Below are 24,374 nucleotides of genomic sequence, written 5' to 3' on the forward strand. Positions count from 1 at the left end.
GAGAATTTTTAATAGACAGACAGTTGGGCACAAAGCAACAAGGTAACTTACAACCCAACATCTTGCCATTAATATCTACCCATTCCGGCGCTTAATCACTATGCTGCCAGAATGAAATGCAATCTGATTTATTGTGTCGTCCTTGTGATATCCTCGATGATGGTCCGTCTGCTGGCCGGAGCTCAAAGGACAACGACGGTCACCTTGACCGAAGCCAGAACCACCACATCTACAATTCACCTGAGCACCAACGTAAGTTTGATACGATACAAATTTTTAAATTTCAAAGTTTTGAATCTATAATTCATTTCAATTTGAAGTTGGCATGCGCTCAATTGGTCAACGTAACTGGAAGATGTCGCCAACGTCGAGGATTTCCTGCCGAGGAGCCTGTCATCCTGGTGATGGACTACCACGAGCCCAACTGGTTCAACCCTCAATCCCATTGGCAATTCATTCCCACTCAAACGTTCAGGTTTAATCATGAATGAAATTATAACATTTCAACATCTCGATAATTCATTTGGAGTTTGATATAGCGTGGAAGCCACACCTTTGGCGATCATCTCCGATTGGTCGGTGAATAATTATCCAATCAATTTCCAACCACCGGCCAGCAAAGTCGAACCTTCAATCTCGGGCCGCAATAAAAATCCTTTCAACCGACAGCAGGGATATTTCACCAAGTTCTTGAACGGCTTGTTCAATTCAATCGTGTCGACCGTCAACGTCACGGTGACCAACGTCTTCACACGTATAATACCCTTATCAAGTTCATTGATTTTTCATTGATAATTTAATTAATCATTTCATAATTAATTTCTAGACACCTTGTCGACGACGACAACCAACACGACCAGTTTCATCCTGATGGGTTGCACTCCCAGTCCACTGCCCCATTCCGTCTGCCCGGCATCAACAACCGCACCCGCGAAAATTTCAAATAATGACGAAGAAAGGCAAATTCTGTTTCAACTCTGGAACCGATACAGATGGAGGCCGTTCGTGACTTATTCGGTGGTGAGACGGACGACAACCATCACCGCCGCGGTCATCTCGTCGACGGTGGGACTCTGCGCCAAATTGGTCAACGTCACGGGTGCCTGTCGACTGCGCCGGGGCATGTGGGTCGACGACCCCATCGTCCTGAGCTTCGACGACGACATGGACTCGATCGATGACGCCCTTTCGCCCAGCAAAACTTTAAGGTAAGACCCCGCCAAATTCAAATTTCTATAAAACCCCGCCTTTTTTACGTTGATAATAAATCAGTATCGAACCGACGGCCATGCCGGAATTATCCATCGAGAGCCGAGATGAGAAATCCGGTCGTTCATTGTCGAATTTAACGATCCGGTCGTCTTCGGCGGATGGGCCGGAAGAGCTGGAAGAAGACGAGGAATTGAGCCGACGACTTGGCTATTTGAATCTCGCGGCATTTTATTCGGCCATCCGGAGGCGGATTAAATTCATCACGCTGACAACGACGGCGGTCGTCGTGACGGTTATCAGAACGTCGACCTATTACGTCACGGTCAGTACCAAAACGTTTTTCGTTCAAATCTGTACTCCGACTCCCTTTCCATTCAGCGTCTGCCCCCGTTCATCCGGCCGGAATTGAAATTATTAATTAATTTAATCCCCCGCCGAAAATAATGTCAATTGTTATTTATTCAGCAGAAAATCGCGGTCAATCAGCACTTAAGTTATTTCTTTGAAACATATTTCAAATTCGATTCACTAAATAAACATTTACAGTCAGAAATAAAAATCGGGTCAGAAATTTAAACGCATTTGAAAAATATTAAAACCGGTTTATACACGCGCACCGGAAGAATTCCGGAATAATAATATTTTTAAAAAATCCTGGGATATCTACAAGTTGAAATTAAATAATCCGTTTAATCATCACAGAAAAACAAATTAGCCATTTCGTTTCTTACATAATTTGAACTCACGCATAATAGCTTGTATCTTTCCATCTGTTCATTCCTCGTCATTTCTCAACAATGCCTAAACGAGTGGAATGCGGAATGCGCCGTATCGCTGCTCGTCCACTTGTAGCAACATATTTTTGAAAAATAAAATAAGCCCAGCAATGTTGCATACATAAAATGGACACGGTGACTGCTGTTAAGTAGATAACTATTTCTCCATGTTCAAGTGTGTTGTACAGCGTCGCTGGTATAGACATTTGTAGGACATGACCGGAGCATGTGTCACTTGGCGTCGATACCGTTGCAAAAGTTCATTTTTATTTTGTTTTTTTCATTTTGAAATTCCCGCTAAACATTTTTTTGTCATTTTTCCATCCGCATTCCGTAGCGATTTATGTTCGGTGACATTCCGCCGAGTACGAATGATTAAGCGGATGACCTGAAACTCACATATTGACCAGATTTCGTCGAATCCCCATTTCTGCGAGGTCCGTGTTTCTGATTGAATTAAATTATTATGCTACAATTTCTCAATAAGGTTAATATAATACCGGATCAAACACAAGAATACGTTTGATTATGGAATAGTTTGAATCATCCAGAATTTGGGTAGTTTGTTTATGGTAGCGTATACAGTGCACCGACGATCAAAGTAGCTAGAGAGATTTTTTGGTTATCTGGAAAATTCAAATGTGGCGGGGTTTTTTATTCTGGCCTATTTATGCGCTGCTTGTCTAAGAAGAAGTAAACGCGTGCGGACTCGCTAATCAGGTGCATGCTGGCATTATACCGGCCAAAAACATTTGTATCAGTGAGCACTTTTGCTCCCGCTAGATTTCGTGTGCCCCCCGGTTGACTCCGCGCTGTTTGGCTTTTCTATTTGGTCATCCGCACAAGAGAAAGAATTCTCATTTGCATTCCATCTCGGCTCGTACATATGTACACACCGAGTATAGTATTACTCTATACTGCATCTGATTCCGAATGCGATTATTTATTCTGCCATCAAAGGAATTCGTCGCCGTTATTCTTGAGCACTTGATACATGAGACCTCTAAACCGAAATGAATTTCCGACGAGATTTTATTTGAACGGCAAAATTATGGGAAGTTTATCATTTCATTCGATTTTATTATTATTATCCTTGGAAGATTATTTCTTTTACCCAACAAAAAAAAAAGGTTTCACGTATATTTTGTTATTTTTTAAATTGCTCTCGACCGCACTTCACCACGCGCCGAGTCGCCTGGACAATTCATCCTTGAAGTAAAGAGCTTCCATCAGTCTCAAGGACTAAGAGGTGGTCGGCATCCGTGAATAAACGTTTGGCTGGCTTATTTCCCCGCTGTATATTACATATAAGGAAATAATCGATGATTTTATTCGATGGATAATTTTAAAAACAACTCAAAGACGCGTCCGATTTGATATTATTCCCTGATGGCTCCCGAACATTTCGAGCTAAGCTTATATACATTTAAAAATGTCATCACACAATGGACGAGGATTGTTCTCTCATCTCCGCTCGGGATGATCGTATTGTTTATGTGCGGTTAACACAAATTCGCCATTAGCCATGTAGGTTATACAGAGAACCGCACGAAAGATTTTCACTATGCAATGCCGCTTTTTTCGTTGGCCATTCATACAGGAATCAAATGGGCAATTATATTATTACTATAGAACGCACTTTTCCGGGTCCGCTGATGTACAGTACGCCATTAAACGTTATAAGAAAATATCTAAACGTTACTTTCGCACGTATAGTTATTTAGGACATTATTCTTTTCTTGTTTATTTATTTATTTTTAGCTTAAAAAAAAAACGAAATTTGAATGATTATAAATGTGTTACATCAGTACTATTGCGCCAGTGTGTACATATCTATATTAGAGATATTTTTTTCTGGCACGTCTATTTATTATTATACGTCTTCAGAGGTTATGCACGCATAGGTATTAGAATTCGTATTCAATTCTTCAATGTTTTTTTTTTTGATGGAAGACTTGTTTTGTGTGGAATGTCACCTGCTGTGCACGGCCCGTAACACACACAGCACTCTATGTCATTTCGAAAAAATTTAAATTTATTTAAAAACAAAATAAAATAAAATAAAATAAAACTTTGGTCGTGAAAAACTCAGCCGCCGGAAAGAAAAAAAAAGTTCACGCAGCAGACACGTTACGACATCCTTATCTAAATTCTGGTTTTTCATTATTGTTTTTATTTATAAGGACAATAAGGCAGTTATATACTGTAGCTATAGAAGATGTTTGATTAAATTTTGCTTTGTCCATATATAATATGTAATACTTTAGTAACCAAACCATGTGTGTGATGAGATGGGATGAATAAATTTAATAGTCTTACTTATTTATACTTGAAAAAACTCGTTCTTTCCTTTCGAATGAATGAGTTTGACCTTATTAATATATTTCACGTTTAGAAATAACCGGATAAGCTGAATTCATTGGGGTAGGCACAATCCGCATTAGGAACAATCGAAAAGGTCATTGTCACTTGCCATATATGGTGTCATGGCACAAGCCTATTATATTATAACAAACGCAACGGAGGTGATGTAATATAGTCCATCTGTAGCCTATGATGTAATAATATATGCGGCTACTTTGTACCTATATACACTTTTATACTGATGGTGGAGCTGTGTGTATAGCCTATTATCATGTGAATGAAACTCGTTTATTAATAAGGTCAAACTCATTCATTCGAAAGGAAAGAACGAGTTTTTTCAAGTATAAATAAGTAAGACTATTAAATTTATTCATCCCATCTCATCACACACATGGTTTGGTTACTAAAGTATTACATATTATATAATATAGAAATCTCCGGGTTATTGCTAAAAATACATTTATACTTACCTCATTATAATACGGTTGACATCCAGACAATTTATAGAGTGCCTGATCATCTGATTCTATATAATATTATATTACAAGTTATATACGAACCCCTCGAAAAAATAACAAAAACAAAATATATTCTGCTGGCGCTATTAAATACTATATTATAGATATAGGTTGTTCAACTCCAATTAAAATTATTCAAAAGGCATTGCGCAATTGTATCTCTTTCTATACTCGCCGTCCATCGTAAACTACGGTCTATTTCTGGACTAAAAATAAAATAAAAAGGGAACCGAATTTCACGATTAGAACCACCAGCAGCAGCAGCGACAAGATTTCGATTGCAGATCTAAACCGCCCTGAATGCGAGTTGCATCTTCATGCAGAATAATTTGGTTATTTTACTATTCGGTGGGTCGTATATGTGTGCATAGATATAGATCCCCCCCCTCCAAATGGCGGCTTATATGCTGGTCGTCTAACAAGGGAATCAGGTCGAGCAAGTGTAGATATGCAAATGGGTTTTTTATTTTTTTTTACTTGTGTCTTTTATATTTATATTTAGTTCCTCCTCAGCGCGCGGGAATTGTGCTGGCCGTGACCACGCGGGTTCCCTCCCGAACAAATAACAGCAAAAATAAATAATATGATGATATATAATAATGTATTTCATTTCCTACTCCTTGGAAATTAAGCCGCCAAAAGCTCAAATTCGAAATTTCCCCCCATCTCGCCCATCATTCGAATTAAAAATTTGGTTTCACTAATTATTAATCACTATACCAATGGTCTATAATTTATGGACAGCAATTAAAAAGTGCTGCCGCTGCTGCTGTTGTATATTAGAGCAACTATATAACAGACACGCCATATCATTTTGTGTATAGTATATCTATATACGAATTTTGTCATTTTTTCTTTCCCCAAAATTTGAATTCCCACCCAAAATTATACCCCGACAATTTGGCTGCTGTTTCTAACGTTCGTGGCCCCCATCGTTCCAGTTGAAGAGGTCATCGGTGTCCTGTCTGTGCCCAGGAGGCGCCATTTGTACCCAACCGACATGCCTTCTCACTTATTATATAAGTCGAATGATGTATAGTCCCCAACAGCGGTCATTTTGGCCGCAACCTAAGCAATTAGCGCAAATAGATCTTCCTATAATTTAATATATAAAAAAAAAGGGTCGTCACAATTTTTGAATCGTCCAAACAAAAAATTGAATTGAAATTCTCCGAAATTCATTCAAGAATTCCAAAGAAATAGAAAAAATGAAAAATTATATTTGTCCAATTTCTTTGACGGCGCCAATGCGTTTCCGTCGTCCGATTTGTTTGGACGACACGTTGCGTCATCAGTCAATGTCGCACACGGTAGCGCGCCATTTATTGTTATCACGTCAGTTGTTGTTTGTACATATTCGCGCTGGTGCAAAATCACGAATCAAAACGGTTGAAAACGGCGAACATATGTATATTTAAAAAATATTTATAATATCATGAAAGGGGTATTATACATGTAAGGTTATATATTACAACACAAAGCTCCGACGTTGTCTTTTTTGGGCAGTGTTGTCGGTTGATGGACGCACTGTGTTGGGCTGGACTTGACGGACAAAAGAAAAGATTTGTTGATATCTCTGATGGCTGGATGATGCGTTTCTAAGCAGTTAAGGTGCTAGTGGTCCACCCGAAAAAGGGCCGAGAAAAAAATAAGCAGTTGACTTGTAGTCTGTCGGAAAAACAAATGAAAAGCGCGGGAAATTTGAAACACTATTTTTTAAATTTTGAATTGAACTATTAGCCCGGGGATTTTTATTCTTATATGTTTAAGATGGAAAAAAAATTATCACGAACAAAATAGATGACAAGTTATTCGATTCGATTCCCATTTTGTAATGTTATTAATTGTGTTTAGAAAAAAACGGAGAAATTGAACCCGAAATTAATTTGATTTAAACAAAAATGAAAGGTGAACAAACTCTATAGAGTTTTAACCTGCTATGCAAATGAGATTGACAACGACACTATAGGCTATGTGCTGATAAGTGAAAAAAATGTATAGGACTATAGTACACACACGGCTCGACGGCCATGCTGCATAGCCGGCCAACCGTGCGGCCAAACAGTCTAATATAATAAGTAGAAAATCTATCTAGTCCCCTCAAAATGTCGTGGGGTAAACGGGTTCCAGTAGCCCCCAATCACACCCGATACATTTTTGTAATCAAGAAAAGCTTGAAAAAAAAAATTAATAAACCTTGAGGGACGGTGAGCGACTATCAAAGAATGTCACACACTCTCGAAATATAATAAGAGAAGAAAGAAATTTTGATCGTTTCGTCACTTTGGAGTAGTCCGTTTCTTTTCTATACAATTTTTATCAATTGCGCAACAACAGCTGCTATGTATCGCTCGTGTATAGGACACGCCAAACAGCCAGTAAATTATGCATATTATATGGCGCCTACGCTAATAATGTTTGAAAGATTCGGCCAGTCATTATCGATGACCGGACTATTGCGCTTTTGGCCGGGGTCTATCAAATATAGGAAATGGCGACAACAAACACCAGAAATTAGACATTATGTATAAGAAATTTCAATGCCTCTTTTGGCTGGAATATATAGAATCTGTTAGTAGAGCCTCTACTATAGAAAAAACAAGTCCCTCCCCTTTTCGCTATGTACTACGCAACGTCAAGTAAACTACGGGCGGTGGGAGAGAGGAGGGAGTCCCACCCCCGACTATGACCGGGCGACACATTGGAACAGCCTGTCGGTGGTGACGTAGCAACTAAATGCAAGAAGAAGAGGAAGCGACTCTCTTTGCTGGGTATACATGCTGGGCACGTCCCTTTTTTGTTCTGCTGGTGGAGCTGCTGCAAAATGCAGCATGATGCACTTGCATAACATCAATGGGTATATAAAGAAGGGTGGGCTGATGAGTCGCCGGCGTGAGTCGCGTATGGGGCTGTACCACCAACAACTGCCGGCCATATAACATCCAGCAGGGAACGGCCATCATCCGAGAAAGCTGAACCAACAGTCAGAGTCCAACTTCCACCATCACCTGACGGTCCCACCACCACCACCGCACAAGTTGCTCAAAATATAATTCACCAAATTTGCAAATCAAAGTGAGAAATATCGGTGAATAACGACACAAATGATGTGCTAACAAATAATGAGAGGATATACTATCTAAACTGTGTGTAAATTAGTTGATTGTCTACCTCCAACGTCGTCGGAAATGTTGAAAAAGAACGTCGGAATTTGGCTGGTCATCTTGACGGCCGTCGTCCATTTATTGATGGCGCCGGTTGACGCTCAAAGGACTACGACGGTCACCAGGACGACCACTTCCACCGTCACCAACGTCGTCACTAGCCTCTCCAACGTAAGCTTAATTCAATTTTAAAAAACTAAAATTTATAATTATTTTGAAAAAAACAAATTTTGAAAAATAATATTTTAATATTAAAATAATATTTAAAAAATGAAAAATATTAAATAATAAAATCATATTTTTAATTTAAAATCATATTTTTAAAAATAAGAAATTTGAAATAATATTTGAAAAAATATATTTTTAAATCTTATTAATTCGTGGTGAATGATATGGTCATTTTTTTTAAAATAAATAATCAATCAGGTTGTTTGCGCTAAATTGGTGAACGTGACGGGCGTGTGCCGGAGACGTCGCGGACTACCGATCGACGAGCCCGTCGTTTTGACCTTTGACGAGCAGCTGGAAGAGGCCGTCGACCAGGCCTTTTATCACGCCCTTCATCCGGGACAATTCGTCCCGACCAGAACACTCGGGTATAAAAATTAAAACAAACAAACAAGAAATTGAAGGTGCCCATCAAATCCGTTATAAATTCGAAAAACAAAAATCAGTTTGAATGACAGGGTCGTCTTGTCAGAAATTTGTAAATGGCAGCGCATTTATCTACCTATCTATCTATAAGTTCTTACATTTCAAACCAGAAACAAAACCAAAGGCGCCGTTCGTCTAAATTGACTGTTGGCTACCGCGGTCTAATAGGATTATTTCACCATCAAGGACAAGTCTAATCCCAAAAAAAAGAGATATATTATATTACCCACTATTTTCGGCGCCAATAATAAATCTGAAAGAAAATCAGGTTTATCCTGTTTGTACCCAAACGAGGGGCCAAAGGAGGTACACGCACGCGATAATGCGCGCGGAAACTATTAAATTTCAAAAAGAACATTTGGCCTATATATTATAAAAAAATAGCCTACACGGCAGATGTTTCGTACCGTACTGCCCAACTATTTCTCTTTTGACGCGGTTTGAAACATTCTTCGACTGACTGACTTAGATCTGTACACGCTGGCGAAACAATGGGTCCCCTTTTATTTTTTAAAAAATTCACGCTGAGGGTTTGAAAAGGAAAGAAAAAGAAGAGTGCCGTTAGACGGTCTTCCAAGTACTGCATCGGAATAATAGCAGCAGTAGCATCCTAAGAAAGAAGAACCTTCTTCTTCTTCATGATTGCCCCCTCTGTGAAAAAGCTAGCGCGTTTGTTTTATTACCTCTGGGTTCTATGTGATTAGATTTATATATTACGTCGTTGATGCTGCTGCTGCACGGCGTTGTTTATAAGGGAGTAGATGGGTGAGCAAAACCGTGACCCGCCGGAATTTTATTTTTCAAGGGGGGGTTGACTTCTTTCGCTTTTTATACATTGTACAACATGGCGCAATAATCGTAAAGAAATTCCCCCCAAAAAATTGTTTTTTTTTTCTACGAGAATTTTGATGTAAGAAATGTTTTTATTTTTCTTCTGGCAGAGTGGAAGTGACACCGTTGGTCCTGTTGCCGGTCATGACGCATTCGGATGACTATTACGGCATTCATCCGCCGCCGGGCGCTGCCATCAATGCCGTCCAGCCTTCGATGCTGGAGAGACCCAGATATTCCGGCCGTAATAAACTGAATAACGTCGATCAAAATGGCGGCAGTGATGACAGTTCACCGGAATCGCGAATTTATTTCGCTCAGATCGCAGCCATCGCCAACGCCATCGCCAATGTCTTCAGACCTCCCGTGACTCTCACGACAACAGTCACAGCCATCACGACGCGTAATATTTAATTTTGTTTCTTTGTTTTTCTCTTTGATTAATTGCGGCAAATTTGAATTGGATTATAAATCTTGATGACCTTCAATGGATTATATAGAAGTTTCGACTTCGACCAAGTTCAGCACGACCAGTTTCTTCGTCATGGGCTGCACGCCGAAGCCTTTCCCGTTCAGTGTCTGCGCCGGCAGGCGGTCCGGTGACAGCAACGATCCGGCGGATGGTCATCCGGCATGATTATCAAATATAACCGCCAATTTCAAATAATGATGGACGGTTTATTTTGACACACACAACGATTTCAATAGTCTTTTTTATCTAGAATTGAAACAGCGCTCATTTGTTTTATTTGATTTCTATATTCTCCCATTATTCTATCATTGTTATTTATTGAATTGATTAACAATCTTATTTATTTATATTATTGATGTCGAACAAATCAAATAAGTGTAATAACCTTCTTAATTTAAGAAACGCTCGGGGGGCAAGTGATCAAATTGCTCCTCCCAGGCCCTCATCAATCAAACGCGAAATTTGTTGAAACATAAATTGGCCTAGCTTATTATTGTTCATATCGTAGGAACGTTTTATATTGTGTATTAGATTTGAAAAATCGTCATTATTTAATTAATTTAACATATTGTGGTATTTATTCAAACCCAGTCGATTAATTATAGTATATAAAATGTTGTTATATATATATTTATTATACATATTTATATATATTTATTCGCTGCAGAGCAGAGAAAATACACTTTTGTTTGAGGGAGAAAAAAGGGTCTGGCACCCGATTTTCCCAAACTGATTTTGTTGTTTTAAAAAAAATGTGTCGTTAATCAAAATGAAAAATATTTGTGAATGTAGGTCAGTATGTGGATGAAGCAATCAACACTTATTTACTGTTTGCCAGGTCCTGCTGCTGCTGTCGGCAGCAGCAGCAAACCAAAAGAGGATGACTTGTATTCACTGCAAAGTCATTTGATAATTGCCGCACGCCTGCTGATGTGCTGCTGAATCCTGTTGAAAAGATGCGCACAACAACAGCAGCAACAGCAGCAGATGGGTCCCATCAAGTTATATAACCCAGAAAAGAAAAAAGCTTCACAGCCCTTCTTCTTCTCTCTAGAAAATGAATTACTCCGGCTCATACGATATTATAATATGAAGGACTGCTGAAAACCAACGAGCAACAACAATGGAATAATAACAACCGCGCGGCCTTTTTTAAATATATTTTTCAAACAGCAGATAACAAACGGTCAGCAGCAGCACATTTTTGCGTAGCCTATTCCACACGAAGGTATTCGAGTTTTCAGAATATAACGGCAATAAAATTTAAAAGAAAAAAAAAAAACAACCCCTTTTTTTAAATGTTGATGAATATCTTTTAGAGTTTTAGTGCATTAGCCGTGCAAAGTACCTGATGTATTTATTTATTTACTCCTCTTTCGGCCTGGAAAAAAACAAGGAATGAGAAATTTGAAATATTTCAGACGGCAGAAGGTCTACAACCGAGAGAAAACGGCTGTTTGGAAACTCAATTGCATCAGGTGTGCTCAAACAGGTGATGCGGGTCCATTTCTATATGCATAAATACGAGCGTATTTAATTTCATGAAATTTTTTAGTTTTCGGATTTAACTTATCGGCGGATTTTTATTATCGTCTCTTTCTCGGAACTGAGCTATGGAAGAAGGGCGCAGCGAATGAATCAATCAGATAAGGAACAAATAAACTCGTGAAATATATTTTCTTCGCTAAAATTTTTATAACGCCAACTGCTGATGCTGCTGTCCATATCAGCGAGGTTTTTGTTGTTAATTTCCAAACGAGGATTTGAAAATGTCGTTTTATTGAATTCAATTCATTTCAAATTCAATTTTTTTTTTACATATACCCGTGCGGTTAGAGGGTTCGAAACCATCTGCGTAATAAACCCTTTAAAAGGTAATTCAACAAGTCCTCGGTATAACGGCCAATATAAAAACATTCTCAGCTCATTTGATTGTTTTTGTTTCATCTATCATCCGTTTGAATCGTCGATTTGGGAGATATCAGCGCAATCGAATTTCTTCGACGTTCAGTCGAGACAGGACACTGCTGGGTGTACCTTTGCTGCTATGGCCTTATTTTCTAAGTGTAAGTTACGTAAGATGTGGGGCCATTGGAGGCCATTGCCGTCCCGCTGCTGTTTAGACGGCACCCTATAGCCCCACTCTCGTCCTTTTTCGGGCTACATATTTGTAGCTGGTGTAGTACAAATTTGTCTTTGTATACACCTTTTGTACACGTATGTATATCCTGTAAAGGAAAAAACTATTTGTACGCCTCCTGCGCAAGTATGCAAATTAGGTTTTTTCGAGTTTTTCACTTTTATAGCGAAAGGAAGAGACCCAAAAATTTTTTTTTCGGCCGCGTTTCTCTCTCATCCCTAACCGCCCTAATCCCCTAAGTTATTTCTTGAAAACCCGCACGATGGAAATCCATAATGGTCTCATCACCGAAATTCAATGGGGCTAGATGAACACTCGATAAGTTGTTGCTGGCTTAATATATTGTTAGCAAGCTCTTTAATTCAACAATGATTGCAATCAATAGCAATCATTAATTTATAAGTTTCTTTCTCTGCCATATGAATTACGAAATGTGAAGGAGGAAAATATCAAATGAGATTAAGTGGAAGAAAAAGGAATTAGGCCTACCTATTAGAGTTATAAAATAGAGGGAAGCAAAAATATTTTCCTTTCATTCTTGAAATTGTGGGTGAGAAAAACGGTCGTCGCGAGAATTTGAAAAAACAATCACGTTATGACCTTATGCCAGGGTATACAAAGGGCGTAAAAAAGCAATATATGTACACCTTATGTATACCCGGGTGTATTGCAAGAAAACCTGACACTTTTGTCATCTGACAACGCTGACAAACCTGTCATCTTTTTCTGCAACATATACAAGCTTGTACCCACTTTCATTTAACACCAAGAATGTACACCCTTTGTACACCCAAAAAGGACGAGAGCGGACGAGAGTGCAGAAACTCTAAGGCGCCAACTTCAATTGCGCTGATGGTCTATTTACAATGAATGGGCGGAGTATAGGAAGAAAATATAGGTTTTTAAATGGGGGAAACAATAAACATATATAATCACACAGTCGCGTCTACGGCCTCGCACACGAAGATTTCCAAATGTGGCTCGGTTTAAAAGTGATGGCCACGTCCAGAAAATATAGTATCTTGAGGCTAACCGAGCTAAATATTATGCATGTGGGTTAATAAAAATCAAACCCAAACTCTCCGCGCACACGGTGCTGGGTTTTTCTGTCCAGTCATCAATTTTGAATCATCAAAATGACGCGCCCATTCAAAGAAGAATAAAAGAAAAACCTTAAAAACAACACGTCTCGGCTCTGCTTTCTTTGGACTCGTTTCTGGCCATCACAGCAGCAGCATGATGGCCTTGTATAGAAAACAAAAACGAGCAGCTCTGTCTGAGCTGTGCTTCCATCCATCATCTGGTTAAAGATATGCTGAACGCGTGCTGCTGAGCTTCAAAATCTTTTCTTTTTCTGCTGAACGTCTTCTCCTAATATAAAGCAGCTGCTACCAGCGCAGTATATATAGTTATAATAGGCGATTAAATATATAACAGTGTGCTATTGGCAAATAACTAAAAGAAAAGGTCATTCATATTCCGCATACAAAGCGTTAACATCATCATAACAATCGACACAATTTGGGAAAAGCTGAATATAATATTCTGGGCTCAGTTTCCAACCATCGAAATGATTATTCTATATGGGTTATTCATCATTTATATATTCTATAGGTGTCAAATAAATCGCATCTGTTGCTAGCGCTCTGTGATTAGGCTGTTTTTAAAAGTGGGAGGGAAAATATAGAAGGAATGTTTATACTTCCTGGTTGATATTACGTCTGTCGACGACGTTTTCTTTCAGCACACCCATCACTCAAACCGCGGCCTGAAACATTTTTCAACGAGTGCGAAAATGTCAACTTTGCTTTTATCTTTGCATAAATAAACCGAGCGTATAGCCATCATCAGCAGTTGGATTTCTTTTATCTAATCTTTATAATATTATAACCGAGAAATTCAACGAATGTTTGTATAGGCGACTGCTGTTATTTTTTTGTTACCAGGGGGAATAACCTGCTGTGTTTAAAAGATATTATCATCAAGCGGACGTCAATCACATGATTTATCTGATATCCCTTAGAAATTCCATTTTTTTGCAAGGCTCTCTCCGCACGCCCCAGCAGGCCAGCAGTGGTGCAACTGCAGCAACACGAAAAACTTGATGGAGAGCTCATCATAAAGGCAAACGTGATGATATATTGATTCTTTCAAAGGAGAATGTATATACAGTAATATAATAATTATTTTTTTAAATGGAGCGCGTCGCTGACGGGCGCCATTTTGGTTTGCTCAAATTTTTCCCTATGTGAAAATTTATTGCCTCTTGTGCATTGCTGGCGGTCATTTGGAATTTGGACATCAGAAAATGTTCCAGGTTATACTGTATATTATAATGTCTACCGAGTAGCCTATATATGCAAACAAAAAATTATATTGTGTGTATTATTATGCAACTTCATATAAGTTGGTTTGGAAAAACAGACAATTGATTGCTGGCTTCGTGTGTTTGGCAATCTAATAGTCTATGTGCCCAACGGTCCCGAAAAAAGGAATACATAAAAGGCCACAGACACACTTTGATGTATAGTGTAGTGTAGGGGGGATGCTGTCGTCAAAATCTGACTACACCGAAGTAGAGAGTCTTGTCAAAAATGTTGCTAAGTGATTCTAAGGGACCATTAAAACATAAAAAGGTTGGAAAGAATGTATAAGATATTATAACCGGAATGGGTAGTGTCCGCCAGTGAATCCACTTATAAATGAATGGAAAATATGCGGTTCAGCTATTGTTTTATACTACTCTCTTCGCTGCCTAAAAAGTATAGTTCGCTATTATATATAATACCTCGTTGATTTATTGCACACGCTAACATCGAATTTCAAACAGTTCGTCGACCGCATACGACCTTGTCTGCACAGCAGACATCCATGGATGATGCTGATGCTGATGCTGTCTGGGTCACTTGTGTGTATTGTAAAAGGCGATAGGCCACAGTACCGAATGGAGTTGTTGTTCAATCATATTATAGTGATGCTGTCTGGTTAGATTTTCCCATTCGGTCTGCTGCTGCTGCTGTGGCTGATAGTATCTTCCGTCAGTGTCAAGCTGTTCCAATAGGCCTCGTCAGTCAATGTCTCGGCTTATTGTTATTTCATCCGCGGCTGAGAGCGCTCTGCGATTACTCAATGTTTTTCGATAGCACTTGTCATTACTCATCTTTTATACAAGGGGAATCGACTATATTGATTACTAAATGATTGTTTTTTTCTATATACGACTTTATTTATAAACATCAATTTTCGCTGAAAGAAAAGCTTATACGTGTTGGTTATTGACAAGTTATTGAATCTATTTTATTAGACTTAATAGGCCTATATTTCGAAAAAAGTTGAAAATGCTGAATGAGCAGCACGAGAAAAAGGTTAAAACGTCAAAATGCAAGTTAAAACGTTGAAAAAGGGGGTGAACTTTGCTTTGTATAGTAAAGTTAATTGCGTTTGAAATGATTCAACCCTACAAAATATTTCAAAAAAATGGTCGACCCTTTTCAAATGGAAATCGCTCAGCAGAGAAAAAGATAAAATACAACAAAAGAAATGGTGAAAATAAAACAAAAACAAAAAGGTGGTTATTGAATTGTTTTTGTGTCTGTCTGTCTGTCTGTCTGTCTGTCTATAGGTGTGTATAGACGGCTGCCGCGCGGTCTGTCTTTTATTATAGCTTTCAGCGAGCGCGAAATTTGAGCTGTGCTTCCACCCAACATTATTATTTTTCTTTTTTTCTGGGGAAATTGCTTACACCCGTCGAAGAATATATAGAGGGGAAATATTTAGTTTTTTGAACAAAACAGCAGCGAATATAATAATGTTTTTTGGGTTTTTGCTGTAAAACTGTTTCCATGTTCGTCATTATTCATGTTTCATAGCGCTGATAATGATATAGTCATAGCGCTTATAGGCAGTAGACCTCTGTCGGCACGTGATGACCCAATATGTGTGTTTGACTGATGGATTCCCGTATCTCCAGTGTCCATAAATAAAAGAATGTTATCACGCGGTGCTTTTTTCAGAAAGAGAAGGACTATAGCATCAATTTTTGCATATTTCGTTGGCCGTTAAACCTAATTTTTCCTTTCAGCAATTATACAAAAAGGCTAATTCTATTTTTGGTAATGACTCCTCAACCCAGTCGATTACTTTTGCGGCTACATAAAAGCGACAACCCAAAAAATGACAACAAAAATTAAAAAATAAACCTTGTAGTTATATTACATCTATAACCCTTTTTTGGCTTATGCCTATGCGAAGATGTTTATTATACGTGGCCAGCAGCAGAGTTATATATTACTGTACTACATTCATTCAAAAAACGGAATAAGAATGATTATATAGATAGAGTCAAAAGGATGAGACGACGAGGTACGTCTGTGAGCTCTTGCTGTTTGTTTCGCTCTCATTTTCCCGACCATTAAACCCACTCGCTCCCCATAAAGAAATATATGTACACGCTAGATTTTTTTACAGGGCTTTCCCTACATAGCTCCGTATGATGCTCTTGAATGATGAACGTACGTATGTTATAATTGACTTCATTAACTGCCGTATTGTCTGAATATATGTGCCACATCCAAAAAATGGCACTAGACGCTGAGGTGAATAGTTAAATAATACGATGCAAACACATCACATGAAAATAAAACTATTTTTCTTATAGCTGCTGCTGAGAGGGGAGGATTGTCATATATTTCGCTTCTGGGTTTTGGCCTACATATTTCCTTGGCAAAGGATTTTCTTATATTATTTAACAGTCACTTTTTTGGTAGGTAGCCTACACATATAAGAGCAGCAGGATGGAAATGTGACATGGGAAAGAATTGACTAAACCGAATATTTCACGTCCTCTCTCGCAATTATTCAACAAAAGTTGGAAAGCGTTGTATATTGCCTAAAGAGGGTCTATATGCTGAAGTATAGAGCCCACATGAAAAATGCTTGTCCAGCTTGTTTTTTGGCAGTCGAATATTAATTATTTCGCATATAGAATTTCGGGTGGAATTGATGGCCGATTGATGGCTGTTGGGCCATTTTTGAATGTTCTATAATGTCATCCGCGTACTATATACGTGAGTAATATCTACACGATACGATTGCCATCGTTCCAATTTGGAATCTGGGAATGAATTTTGATGTAAGGTTACGCAACCTTATACGTAAATCGTGCTTGGTGCCCACGTATAGATAGGCAACATCATCAAGGCGAGGATGGGTCTCAACCGACTCTTATTTATTCAGCGCGGTGAACTTTTGAAAAATTGCGATCATTCCAAATGTTACACCGAAAACTGATTGCAACAGCCGGTGACTATGGTGCGCTGCTGGCCCAAAAAGGGACGCTTGATAATCCGTTGCGTTTGATAACGAAATTCCGTCACTCATCCAACCAAACATTGCATTATATAAATGTATAAATAAAAGAGGTCGTCGATCTCAGCTCAGCAACAGCATCAGCATCTGAATAAATCATTTCCTTACTATACCATTCCGGCATCACGGACGCTGATCAAAAGTTGACCGCCTTTTATCTCAAAATCTACACGTTTAGCCGAATTCGAATCCATCATATCTCTTCTCTCAATGACGCAATGCGCTGGACACTCAGCACCGCTAAAATGCCAATGCCATTCAGATCCGCTTCTATACGGAGAGAGACGATTGCGATCAAAATATGCCAGCTATTCCGCTGGATGGATGCACTGTATAGCATAGATAGAATATATGGACAACACGGATAATAATAGAACCAACTGTACAATAAACGCCATTGAAAAACAACAAAAATTTTAAAGTTTTTTAAAATCGTTGCGCATTTTCGATTAGCAATCGGACAACTTGTGCTGATGCCAGTCCACGATTTCACCGAGGCATTGTCTAGCGTACGGGAAACAACAGGACTTTTTTCGTGTGTCGCAAAAATGTCTACAAGCCCAAAAACGCTCGAAAATCAAAATCAAAGTGACAGGGCGGATTCCTTTCACATATAACCGGGCTGAAACAATGCGGAGGCGGAAGAAAACCACAGCAATCAAATCAAAAGAATTTCCATTGGTGAAACATTTCGTTACTTTAGTTACGAATGAATAAAGGAGAATAATTTGATTAGCCGATGAATAGGTGAAACTGCGCGGCCGATTGCACAAAGCAAACAGACGGCATCAGACCGGCAAAGTGTTGCGGCGGCGGAAGAAGAAATATATTTCGTGCCGGAGCTTTTTGTGTGCCGCGCCGTCAAAAGTTGCGCCGCTGTTTTTGTTTCTTTTGTCTCACTCGAAGATGACCGTGAAGATTTTTTGACGCCAGTAACATCTTCGCGGCGACCATCACGCAACGCGGGCTTTCTCACCGCCCTTGACTTTTGTGGACGTGATTCAGCGATAAAATTCTTGACGTGAGAGAGAGAAAGAAAAATAACGCTGGGAACAATCGTCCGTGTCGTACGGTACGTTGGAAAACGAAAACGATTTCAATTTTGTTTGGTTTTTGAAAAATTGAACCAAGTTTCAAATTTGACCGCTAGGTGGCGGAAGCTCCTTGGCGCTCTTTTCTTCTGCACTTCCGCGGCCACGTTTTCAAACATGCAAAAAGTCGTGAAGGACAAGTCTGACTTGCTTGACGGAGTGCGAGCTATTCACTTGCAATAAACCAACTTTCCCAAACACGAGGGAATGAGTCATCAATTGGCAAAACGTAAGTCTCCATTTCTGAATTTCGTGTCGTTTCTTGTTAGCCATTATTATCAGGAAAGGTATAATTATGGAATCACTTGGTGGGTGTGTTCTTGATTGCACATGATTGGAAAAGATACAAGGAAAGAAGATTGGCAAAATAGAATTTTGAAACTAGTTCACACACGATCAGAGAGTTGGTATCGTGAATTTATTGGGTCTGCAACTTTCTTTTAGTGATTTCTATAGCAGGAGGTTTCGAACGGTAAATGGCGTCGACTTTATGACACATTGTTGTCGGCCACTTTCTTAGTAACTATTTACTTCTGTGGACCCCACAAAACCAAAAGGAAACAAACAATGCTGCTGGTTGTCCACCTACTCACAAATTTACTCGGTAGCCATTTCTTATCTAAACGATTTGTAGCCACCAAAACTCTAGTAGTTGGAAAACAAACCATTATTAAGTTTCTGCAGTGAAATTTACACATTTCCTTATTGTTCAAATCTCTTTTGTACGTGTGTGTAACTTTGTCTAATCAGGTTTTCATTAGCAGACAATTTGTTCAATCTCCACGTGTTTAGTTCTCGTTAATTACCTGTTCTATTAATAGTACCGAACTACCGATATAATTTGAGATTTTGTAATAGCAATTTGCCATGCAGCAGGTGTGAACTTTGAGTTTCAACCGTCGTAGAGAGTCGTAGAATATTGACCCGGCCTTTTCAACCCTCATCCCAGTTTTAGTTATTATCCGTTTACATGTACTTTCCCGTTTTGTGCCATTTTGGCCTCGTAACGTTAATCGAAGCAAATCCCGTTGTGTTTCGTTGGCGGCTATTTGTATAAACGCGTTCTATTGAAAATGCCAAGCATTTTGTTCGTTTGAAATTGAAAAATCTGGAAAATGTTTGAGTTAAAAAGGTAAAAACCAAATTGTTGTATTTTTGCAAACTAATTTTCATAAACGGGGTGAAATTGCGAGGTGGTTTCAACATGAAACGTCCCTTACACTTTTGTTTCAACAATTCATAAATATATTTCTTTGTGTTTTGTGTGCACAGGTTTTAGGTTGATTCAATTCAATCTGTAGCGGCTCTGGCGATCAACACCGAACTTTGCTGCTGATTCAAGACCGTCATTGAAGATTCAATCTCGACTTGACGTTTGACAACGTACGGAATCCTAGGAGGTACCGAATTCTCCACCCTGAAATCAACAACATCAAATTCTATTAAATTACGCACAGATAACTTTTTAAATTCAATTCAATTGCCAGTTGACTTACGACAAGGGTTTGGAAGGGCTCAACGAAATGGTTTCCTTTTCCAAGAATCCGGAATCTTTGGGCCGTCTGAACGAGGCCGGGAAAAAGTAACGAGAAGTCGATCCCCTGTTGGCCAACTTTAAGAAGGTGGGCGTCCAGCTGGGCCTGTTGAAATGGATGGTTCTCTTCGGTGCCAAAGTGGCGAAGGTTGTCGAATCCCTCGGGAAACTGGTCGTCGTTGTTGTTGTTGTAGCAACAACAACAGCAGGAGCCACCGGTGGAACGTCTTTGACGACGACGATGGCTTCCGTCTCGGATTCAACACTTTGCGTAGTGGGCGAGTCTGGCGTGGTGGTTGGAATTTCCAGTAAAATTTGCGCCATGGCTTCAATCACCGACGCATCCGAGGGATCCAATTCCGGCCCTTCCGTGACGATTTCCAGTTCCACTTGATTGTCCTCAGCCAGAGTGGATGATTCCACCGGAAGATTCTCCTGGATCATCAGGGGAGGACTGTCGGTGCTAGCTCCTTCGGTGCTGGCCTCCTCCGTGGCCGTCGTCGACATCCCCGAATCGGTGCTGGAAGCCTCCGTGATCATGACTTCCGGAACAATTGAAATTGGAGGAGCGAATTCGACGTAGTCATCCGGAACGCTTGGAGGAGAATCAATGACGGTCGTTGTCACTGTCGCCGTCACTGTCACCGTTTGCTGGGAGCTGGTCGAAGTGCTGACGGACTGGCCGCCGCCCAGACCGATCCAGTTTCTAAAGTTGATGTAAAGAGCGTTGAAGAATAGACCGATTGGACGTTGGGCCTGGCTCTCGCCAATCAGCAATCCACTCACCAGCAACATCACTAGTAACAATCTCATTTTTATTCAACTTCTTTCTTCTTATTATTAAATATCAACCGGACGCTAGCGACTGCCAAGACCTTCTGAGCTTGTCGACACCTAACCATCCGCTCTTTTATAAGAATATCTATCTAATAACTAGTCTGGGCTGGAAAAAAAAGAAAGAACAATGTTTCTTTATATTCTTTATTTATTCTCTCGAGCTTTATTTTTCATTGTTGCGGTTTCCTGGGCTGAGTTTCTTGTTTTCTTTTTTTTTTCTTTTCTAAAATCTCTCCCCCCACTAGTCTGTTATACTTTGGTTTCATTCGGGTAGTAATCAAGGATTGTAGGACGGCCGCAGGTCTGCATAAGATTAGACTTTTGTTGTTTGCCAGAGAAAATTTGACGGTCGTTGTCGATATCGTCTCGTCGTCCCTTTTGTGTCGCGGCAACAAATTGCTCGACTATAAAAGAGAAAAAAGAAACAAGAAAGAAATTTGTCGTAAAAGATATGTCTGACCAAAATTATGATTTGAAATTTTCTTCTTTTTTTTTCAGATTATTTTACTAAATGAGAGTCGTAAACCCCGAGGGTCTCAAGTTCAAACGGTTCCAACACACAAAATTGGAAGACCTGGAAATTGTTATTTTCTTCTTCTTTTCATCTTTTGATGGTACAAAGATGAAACAGTACATTCACGCAAGCAGGTTAGTGGGTTATATCACGGGGTTTTGATATTATTTGATCGTTATTTTCCAAATTTAACCGCATCTCTTTTCGTAGAAGATGATCCGGAGAGAACCACATCGTCCTGACGCCACCTGTCTGCAGCAGCTGCTGGAGTACATGTTGCACTATAGAGTGTTGGAAGAGATGTGATACACTAACATTCGATCGCGATGGAAAAAAAGAAGAAAAAAAAACGTCACGGTCAGTTCCCAGAAGAATTCAAAGAATTTAGTTGAAATTTTTATTTTGGGTTGAACTTTCCCAGGTTTCTTGGATTTAATTTAGTACATTCGATACGGCCCCTCCTTTTCTCACGCGGGATATTTGAATGCGTCTTTTAGGTCTACCTTTTCCCGGCAATGGGCGGTGTTTTCCGAAAAGTTCTCCACGTAAAACATTTAAAAAATGGTATCCGCTGGCACATTCAATGAAACAAATTTTTTAAATAATCGTTTTTTTTCCTTTAGATTCGTCGACCGCGACGGCAAGAAATTAAAAGAAACGGAGTTGATCCAGCCGCAATGGGTTGAACGATGTAGTAAGTAGGTTATTAGTAAGTTTTCAATAATATTTTCGTTGTATTTTGTACCTACACGAATTAAATAGTAATTTCCCACCTTCATTTTCTTTTTTTTTTTCATTTCAAATAAATAGATATCGTCAGACAGCAGCAATAAACCAGGATCGGTAGAGGAGACAAAAGGGCAACAACCCGGTAAGAACCCGTTACATAACACAAATTTGTTTCGCAAAGCTTTAAATCTTTTGTGTTTTTAGTTAGTGAATTTCAAATTGGCCGTGATGTCGGCCTGCGAATTCTCTGCCACCTGGAATTGACGCTGTCGAGATGGAAATGAGGACTCGATGATGCTAGAATGTTTAATGAGATGAGGAATGCCAGCCAATTTCTTCGGTCCAGCCCTGAGGTAGAAATCCCAAATAATTAACGAAATTGTCATTTTTTAAATTACCATTTTTAATTCAACTTACGTCAGCTGGCCGGCCGTTCGACGTAGGAACCCATCCACCAGGTCAAGATCGCCAATGTCAACCACTTCCAGGTCCTGCTGGGATCCCAATCCGGTCCGTTTCTCCATCACTTGACCCACTTTCCCGTAAAGCGGCATCTTTTCCGGAAGACTCGGCGACAAGTCACCGAACTCTAAATTGCGCTGCATGGCCACCAGATCCATGTCGTCTATGTCGACGGGATCCTGCATCAGAGCCGGAGGAGCCACCGACGGTTTCAAGTGGACAAACTCGTCCACCTTGAAGGTGTGCACATTTTGATTGTTCAAAATGTTCTTCTGCAACTGGGAAGCGGCCATCTCGTCCATTTTTATCAACTCCTCATCGGAGAAGTGAAGTTCGTCGTCTAATGCGGCCACATCCGCCCCAGACGCCCGTCTAGACTCCTCGACTTGCCCGTGCCGTTGCAACATGCCGACGCTGACGGTGTAGGTTGGACATTTGGAGGCGATTTCAGTCACGACAAACTCCGAGTAGAGCGTCTTTGACAGCGTGGAGAAGGACGTGGCCGTCGAAGTGACGGTCTGGAAGGCCGTCAGCCGTTCGGTGAGCGTCACGACGGCCACACTGACGAGCAGAGAAACGTCGACCGACGTGGACGTTTCCGTCACGGTTTCGGTAAGGAATTCCCGCTCAGTTTGCGTCGTCCATCTGTGCGTCATAATTTGTGTTTATTTGAAATTCGCAACAGGAAAATTCAATTTGATTCACCTGAGCCAAGACAAGGACAAGGTGGATGTTTCCGTCTCTGTAATCCGCTCCGTTTCCGTCTTGACTTGCGTCTCGTATTGGGTCAAGTAGACGGTGATGGGCTCGGTGACGGTTTCGGTGGGCGGCGTCGAAGTGCGTCGCTGGAAGATTTGGGCGAAATTGGCGAAGAATCCGCCGTTGCTCTGAGTCCGACAGGGCTGGCAAAACAGACACAAGAGACTCAACAACACGAAGCACTTTGTTGGCGTATCCATTTTCAATTTGGTCGGGTAAGTCTGAAGGGATTTTAAGACGAACGGACGAGAGAGACTCATCCGGCGGACCCGGTAGCTGGTCTATCGACTGAATCGCCCGCTAAACACTCGGCTCCACTTTATAGATATTCTCTCACCTTCTGTTGGCTGATGGCCGTCGTTTTGAGTTAGGCTACCGTTTCTTTTTTATGCGACGTATGTGCACTGTACTGGACTGTACGGTCTTTTAGTTAAGTAGCCGAATGTGTTTTTTTTTTTTTTCTTCTCTGTCGTGTCGCCACTTATTCTTGTGGGAAGGAGGTCGACCGGGTGGCCGGGTGGACACGCACGAATAACAACCCGAGTGAAAAATAAAATAAAATAAAAATTTAAGGAGGAAGAAAGAGATTTCACACTTAAGAGAGCGACGCGAATCTCTCTGGGCTTTTGCTCTAGTCAGAAAAAATTATGGTTTAAGCCTACGTCATTTTATTCTTCCTGGTCACGCCGTCTCAACCTGATCAACCGTTATTTACTCGGTGATTTTTTGTTGTTGTTGTTAAGGGGGATTGAATCTACGACAGCATAAGGGGATTATTAAAGATTGAGTTAATGAACCGGAAAGATTTTTAAAAGACATTTTTCTTTTAATGTGTCAAAAGTGTGTAGGATTTTAGAATCAGGTCGGGATGACATTTTGAAAATTTCGCGCTTTTCTTTTTTGGCGCCAAATTTGAAAAATTCTGAAATTGGTTTTCCAGAAATGGCTAA

The 24,374-nt window shown here is 39.9% G+C and overlaps 5 protein-coding genes and 2 long non-coding RNA genes across 8 annotated transcripts in view; 4 read left to right on the forward strand and 3 right to left on the reverse strand.

Annotated features, from left to right (window-relative positions):
* Positions 1–24,374, reverse strand: part of LOC124326368 (speckle-type POZ protein-like) — a 315,941-nt gene that overhangs the window by 258,996 nt on the left and 32,571 nt on the right. The gene's annotated exons all lie outside the window — the stretch shown is intronic.
* On the forward strand, positions 37–1,824 carry LOC124327741. Its single transcript, XM_046786738.1, has 5 exons — positions 37–252; positions 321–475; positions 540–754; positions 827–1,208; positions 1,273–1,824. The coding sequence occupies exons 1-5, from the start codon at positions 112–114 to the stop codon at positions 1,619–1,621; spliced, it is 1,242 nt and encodes a 413-aa protein (XP_046642694.1). The 5' UTR covers positions 37–111; the 3' UTR covers positions 1,622–1,824.
* LOC124326472 lies at positions 7,744–10,724 on the forward strand. The gene is made up of 5 exons (XM_046785341.1): positions 7,744–7,945; positions 8,030–8,205; positions 8,461–8,630; positions 9,630–9,922; positions 10,020–10,724. Exons 2-5 carry the CDS (start codon positions 8,059–8,061, stop codon positions 10,154–10,156), a joined length of 747 nt encoding a protein of 248 aa, XP_046641297.1. The 5' UTR covers positions 7,744–7,945; positions 8,030–8,058; the 3' UTR covers positions 10,157–10,724.
* LOC124326804 lies at positions 18,725–20,168 on the forward strand. The gene is made up of 3 exons (XR_006915851.1): positions 18,725–18,818; positions 19,862–19,989; positions 20,077–20,168. It is a non-coding gene; the product is annotated as an uncharacterized LOC124326804 (long non-coding RNA).
* Positions 19,708–20,999, reverse strand: LOC124326359 (mucin-5AC-like). Its single transcript, XM_046785126.1, has 2 exons — positions 20,086–20,999; positions 19,708–20,006 (listed from the first exon to the last, which is right to left on the reverse strand). The coding sequence occupies exons 1-2, from the start codon at positions 20,934–20,936 to the stop codon at positions 19,880–19,882; spliced, it is 978 nt and encodes a 325-aa protein (XP_046641082.1). The 5' UTR covers positions 20,937–20,999; the 3' UTR covers positions 19,708–19,879.
* On the forward strand, positions 20,839–22,717 carry LOC124326787. 2 transcript variants are annotated; one of them, XR_006915834.1, is made up of 8 exons: positions 20,839–20,923; positions 21,459–21,608; positions 21,685–21,831; positions 21,896–22,038; positions 22,098–22,172; positions 22,285–22,345; positions 22,408–22,556; positions 22,626–22,717. It is a non-coding gene; the product is annotated as an uncharacterized LOC124326787 (long non-coding RNA). The 2 variants fall into 2 exon arrangements; XR_006915833.1 differs by having other exon boundaries at positions 22,098–22,168.
* Positions 22,185–23,874, reverse strand: LOC124326265. Its single transcript, XM_046784995.1, has 3 exons — positions 23,371–23,874; positions 22,621–23,310; positions 22,185–22,551 (listed from the first exon to the last, which is right to left on the reverse strand). Exons 1-3 carry the CDS (start codon positions 23,682–23,684, stop codon positions 22,404–22,406), a joined length of 1,152 nt encoding a protein of 383 aa, XP_046640951.1. The 5' UTR covers positions 23,685–23,874; the 3' UTR covers positions 22,185–22,403.

This window comes from Daphnia pulicaria, chromosome 2 (genome assembly GCF_021234035.1).
Source record: "Daphnia pulicaria isolate SC F1-1A chromosome 2, SC_F0-13Bv2, whole genome shotgun sequence".
NCBI lineage: Eukaryota > Metazoa > Arthropoda > Branchiopoda > Diplostraca > Daphniidae > Daphnia > Daphnia pulicaria.

Bases quoted from the DNA above. Each gene is read 5' to 3' on its own strand.
- LOC124326359 (XM_046785126.1), bottom strand. From the start codon at position 20,936: ATGAGATTGTTACTAGTGATGTTGCTGGTGAGTGGATTGCTGATTGGC. The intron at 20,007-20,085 runs GTAAGTCAACTG...TGTTGATTTCAG, and splicing joins AGCCCTTCCAAACCCTTGTC to GGTGGAGAATTCGGTACCTC.
- LOC124326265 (XM_046784995.1), bottom strand. From the start codon at position 23,684: ATGAGTCTCTCTCGTCCGTTCGTCTTAAAATCCCTTCAGACTTACCCG. The intron at 23,311-23,370 runs GTGAATCAAATT...TATGACGCACAG, and splicing joins TTGTCCTTGTCTTGGCTCAG to ATGGACGACGCAAACTGAGC. The intron at 22,552-22,620 runs GTAAGTTGAATT...TTTCTACCTCAG, and splicing joins CGAACGGCCGGCCAGCTGAC to GGCTGGACCGAAGAAATTGG.
- LOC124327741 (XM_046786738.1), top strand. From the start codon at position 112: ATGAAATGCAATCTGATTTATTGTGTCGTCCTTGTGATATCCTCGATG. The intron at 253-320 runs GTAAGTTTGATA...TTCAATTTGAAG, and splicing joins CAATTCACCTGAGCACCAAC to TTGGCATGCGCTCAATTGGT. The intron at 755-826 runs GTATAATACCCT...ATTAATTTCTAG, and splicing joins GGTGACCAACGTCTTCACAC to ACACCTTGTCGACGACGACA.
- LOC124326472 (XM_046785341.1), top strand. From the start codon at position 8,059: ATGTTGAAAAAGAACGTCGGAATTTGGCTGGTCATCTTGACGGCCGTC. The intron at 8,206-8,460 runs GTAAGCTTAATT...ATAATCAATCAG, and splicing joins TCGTCACTAGCCTCTCCAAC to GTTGTTTGCGCTAAATTGGT. The intron at 9,923-10,019 runs GTAATATTTAAT...TGGATTATATAG, and splicing joins AGTCACAGCCATCACGACGC to AAGTTTCGACTTCGACCAAG.